Source organism: Gastrolobium bilobum, unplaced genomic scaffold, assembly GCF_033153095.1.
Source record: "Gastrolobium bilobum isolate Gb01-03AN ecotype WA unplaced genomic scaffold, APGP_CSIRO_Gbil_v1 utg4266, whole genome shotgun sequence".
NCBI lineage: Eukaryota > Viridiplantae > Streptophyta > Magnoliopsida > Fabales > Fabaceae > Gastrolobium > Gastrolobium bilobum.
In genome coordinates this window covers 159,160-163,254 of record NW_026896613.1, presented here as the reverse complement: position 1 = coordinate 163,254, position 4,095 = coordinate 159,160, and the positions used below count along the sequence as shown (strand labels likewise).

The following is a 4,095-nucleotide window of genomic DNA, read 5'->3' as shown; positions in this document are numbered from 1 at the left end:
AATTAATTTTATTTAGTTTAATTTATTTTTCACAAAATTAAACTAGCTCAACCCAGTTACAGCCTACTAGCAGTCATGTTGTATTAAGTCAAATGCATCAAATTAAAACCAAACTAAGCATATATAAGGGGTGAATTAAGAATAGATTGATGAATTTATCAAAAAAAAAAAAGAAAGAAAGAAGAGATTGATGAAAATATCCGGCTAGAAGAAAGTTATATAGAAAAACAAGGGGTTACGAGTAATTTAAAAAGTTGCACAAGAGCGTAATATTAATGAATATTGATTAAGACCCAGCCAGATGAGTGGGTGTATAAAAAAACGGCAGTAGTAATTACTAAGAATATTTATATAATATGGGTTTAATATTTTTGCTTTGTAAAAAAAATTCTTTTGACACACTCACGTAAAAACAAATGGGTTAATTAATTTATTTTTAGTGATGTTAGCGATAGCCCACATAACTTTGTAATCACCAATGAGATTTTGAACTTCCACTGTCTCATGCTTCAACCCCTTCTTACCCCTTTCCACTATATATAAATCTCCAAGCACTCTTCTTCTCCCTCTCAAAACAACACAACACGTATCCTAACACCACTTCTACTAAATACACCTATTTAACAACTTCTCTCTCTTCTCATGACGAGCTTAGTCAGCTCAACAACTATGGCTATCACCATGGACATGGACATGGACATGGACCTTGACTTCTCCGGATACAGCACCATCACCAGCACCCCAACTTCCGACGATGACTACGGTTGCAACTGGAACCACTGGTCCCCCGTCGTCAACTGGGACGCCATCACCGGAGGCCAAGACGATTTCCACAACCTAATCGATTCCATGATGGACGTCGACGGAGTGACGCTCAGCCCCGATTACGGCGCCAGCAACTCCGTCTCCACCACCGAGGAGGACGAGGACGTCGAGGTGGAACCACCACCACAACCAGCAGCAGTCGCCGGCGACGATTTCAAGGGCCTGAGGCTCGTGCACCTCCTGATGGCCGCGGCGGAGGCTCTCACCGGCGCAAACAAGAGCCGCGACCTGGCTCGAGTGATATTGGTTCGGCTCAAGGAGTTGGTGTCCCAAGCCCACACCCACGGCACCAACATGGAGAGACTCGCGGCGTATTTCACGGACGCGCTACAGAGTCTGCTAGAAGGCGCAGGGGGTGCGCACAATAACCACCACCACCACAACAAACATTACCTCACGTGCGGGCCCCACCATCGCGACGAGCATCAACAAAACGACATGCTCGCAGCGTTCCAACTGCTTCAGGACGTGTCACCTTATGTCAAGTTCGGTCACTTCACCGCTAACCAGGCCATCCTTGAGGCCGTGGTCCACGAGCGTCGCGTCCACATCGTAGACTATGACATCATGGAAGGGGTCCAATGGGCCTCCCTTATACAGGCCCTCGCCTCAGACAAAAACGGCCCATCGGGCCCACATCTCCGCATCACCGCATTGTCGCGAACCGGCACCGGACGGAGATCCATCGCCACCGTGCAAGAGACCGGGCGCCGGTTGACGGCGTTCGCTGCCTCCTTGAACCAGCCGTTTTCGTTTCACCACTGCAGGTTGGACTCCGACGAAACGTTTCGTCCCTCCGCGCTGAAGCTTGTTCGAGGAGAGGCCTTGGTGTTCAACTGCATGCTGAACCTGCCGCACCTGAGCTACCGGTCGCCAGATTCGGTTGCGTCGTTCCTTGACGGAGCGAAGGCGTTGAGACCGAGGCTGGTGACGCTGGTGGAGGAGGAGATGGTGCCGGTTGTTGGTGGTGACGTGGGATTCGTGGTTCGGTTCATGGAGTCGCTCCACCATTACTCGGCGGTGTTTGATTCGTTGGAGGGTGGGTTTCCGATGCAGAGCCGGGCCAGGACATTGGTGGAGCGGGTGTTCCTTGGGCCCAGGATAGCGGGCTCGTTGGGCCGGATATACAGAACGGGTGGAGGGGAGGAGAGAGGGTCGTGGGGGGAGTGGTTGGGTGCGGCGGGGTTCAAGGGAGTTCCTATAAGCTTCGCGAATCAAAGTCAAGCGAGGCTGTTGATGGGTCTTTTCAACCATGGGTATGGGGTGGAGCAGTTGAATGCTAATAAATTGGTGTTGGATTGGAAATCAAAGCGTTTGCTTTCTGCCTCCCTTTGGACTTGTAGTTCTTCCCAATCGGATTTGTAGGTAGCTAAATTATTCTTATCATGTGCCCTCTCAAATTCGTTTAATTTCTTGACCCTCCAAAAAAGGAAACAAAGAAATGTTTTGGTTATTTTCCATTTATGGTAGTTTCAGTTTCAGGATCTTTGCTAACGAGAGTGTGACTAGTCCCCTAAGAGAAGAAGACCTGAGTCCTAATTGTCTTCTTTCTCACATCTGTGATTATTTTCTTGGTTCATGAAATGGCTGACCTTTATTAGATGTTAAATTACGTATACATATTAGTATGTTTTATGTTCACCGGCAATTTTATGTAAGTGAGCATCCAACTAATATATGGCCGAAATAAATATGGAAAAACTTTCTTTGTTTTAACTTTTAAGTAATCAATCTGATAAAACATAACGTAGTCGCCCTCACGCTATGAGAGTGTTTCAATGATGGAATGAGACTATGGTCGATTCTTAAGTAAATCTTGTATGAGAGAGGATATATTATTTCACTTTCGAAACGTATGGAGTTGACATTTTAGTGTCACTTATGACATGATCAGCGTATGTATGATTGTTCTAACTCCTTTTAATATTAAAAAATTTTAAACAAATCTATTGTGTTCTAAAAATGTGTTCAATATTAAATAGTAGAATTTGTATTACGAAAGCTAGGTTAAATGTTAATCTTCCTTTATATTCTAACATTATTCAGTAAAAGCAAAAGAAAGTAAATACCTATCCTCATAAGTAAGAAAAGGAAACGGTAGTCTACCAAAAAAAGAAAGAAAAAGGAAACGGTTATTGAAAAGAAAAAGAAAAGGAGAAAGAAATAAGACTAAATACTATTTTTGGTCCTCAACAAATTTTACGATGTCTGCTTTAGTCTCTAGCAAATAAAAAGGTCCATCGTGGTCTTTAAAAAATTTAAAATGGATCCATTTAGTTGAAATCGTGGTCCCTCCCAAATTTAAAAAAGACTCATATTAGTCCTCAAAAGAAAGACTAAAATGGGTCAATTTTGAATTTTTTAAAAACTACGATAGACCTTTTTATTTTTTAAGAACTAAAACGGGTATCGTAAAATTTGCTAGCACTAAAAAATATATTTGTTCAACAAACAATTAATAATCGTTCCATGTATAGTACACAAAATTTTGTGAAATCTTCAAACAATTAATAACCGGTCCATAGTACACTGCTTCTATTTTTGTTATTTATTGGGTAGTTAACCAGTTACACTGTAATTGCTTTTCAATTATTCTTTTTTTTTCACGTTCCCTAGGTTGGGCCTTACGATTAAGGATAGGGACGATCATAATATAGTTAAGAACATTTTAAAATTTTCCATTGTAAAATACGATGTGGTTTATGTTCTTGTATTCTTGTCTTTCTGAAAATCTATCGTACAACCACGCCATTAGAATTTGAATTATTCGCAGGTTGTTCCATAATCCTCTAAATGTTTATTATTTATTATCAATCCTGCAGGCACCTTGTGTTCATTCCTGTCTAAAAAGGTAGAATAAAATAAGCCGTTAGGATTTGTTTAATAATGAGGGATTTGGATAGTTTATTCAAATCTTAGTGTCACAATATATAAAAAAAAAAGTAGAATAAAATGAATTATATACATAAAAGTATATATTTTTTAAATTTAAGTAAATTAAGGGGAAGGTAATAAACGCATATTTACTTGTATACTTTGCATAAAAGCTCACTTTAAAGTAATTTTATCCTATTTTAAATTTATAACTGTTGCTTTTCTTCAACGTCTTGCTAGAAAGCGATTCAGAATCTAACAAAGATATAACATGAGAATTTTTTTTTGGTGGGCTAACATGAGAACTTTCTTTTGTCCAATTGCAAAGTCTTAACCAGAAAAAAAATAAATATATATATATATATATATATATATATATATATATATATATATATA

At 40.1% G+C, this 4,095-nt stretch overlaps 1 protein-coding gene across 1 annotated transcript; it reads left to right on the top strand.

Annotated features, from left to right (window-relative positions):
- The first annotated feature begins 497 nt into the window (after positions 1-497).
- On the top strand, positions 498-2,408 carry LOC133300948 (protein NODULATION SIGNALING PATHWAY 2-like). Its single transcript, XM_061500532.1, has one exon. It carries the CDS (start codon positions 643-645, stop codon positions 2,188-2,190), a length of 1,548 nt encoding a protein of 515 aa, XP_061356516.1. The 5' UTR covers positions 498-642; the 3' UTR covers positions 2,191-2,408.
- Positions 2,409-4,095: the final 1,687 nt, after the last annotated feature.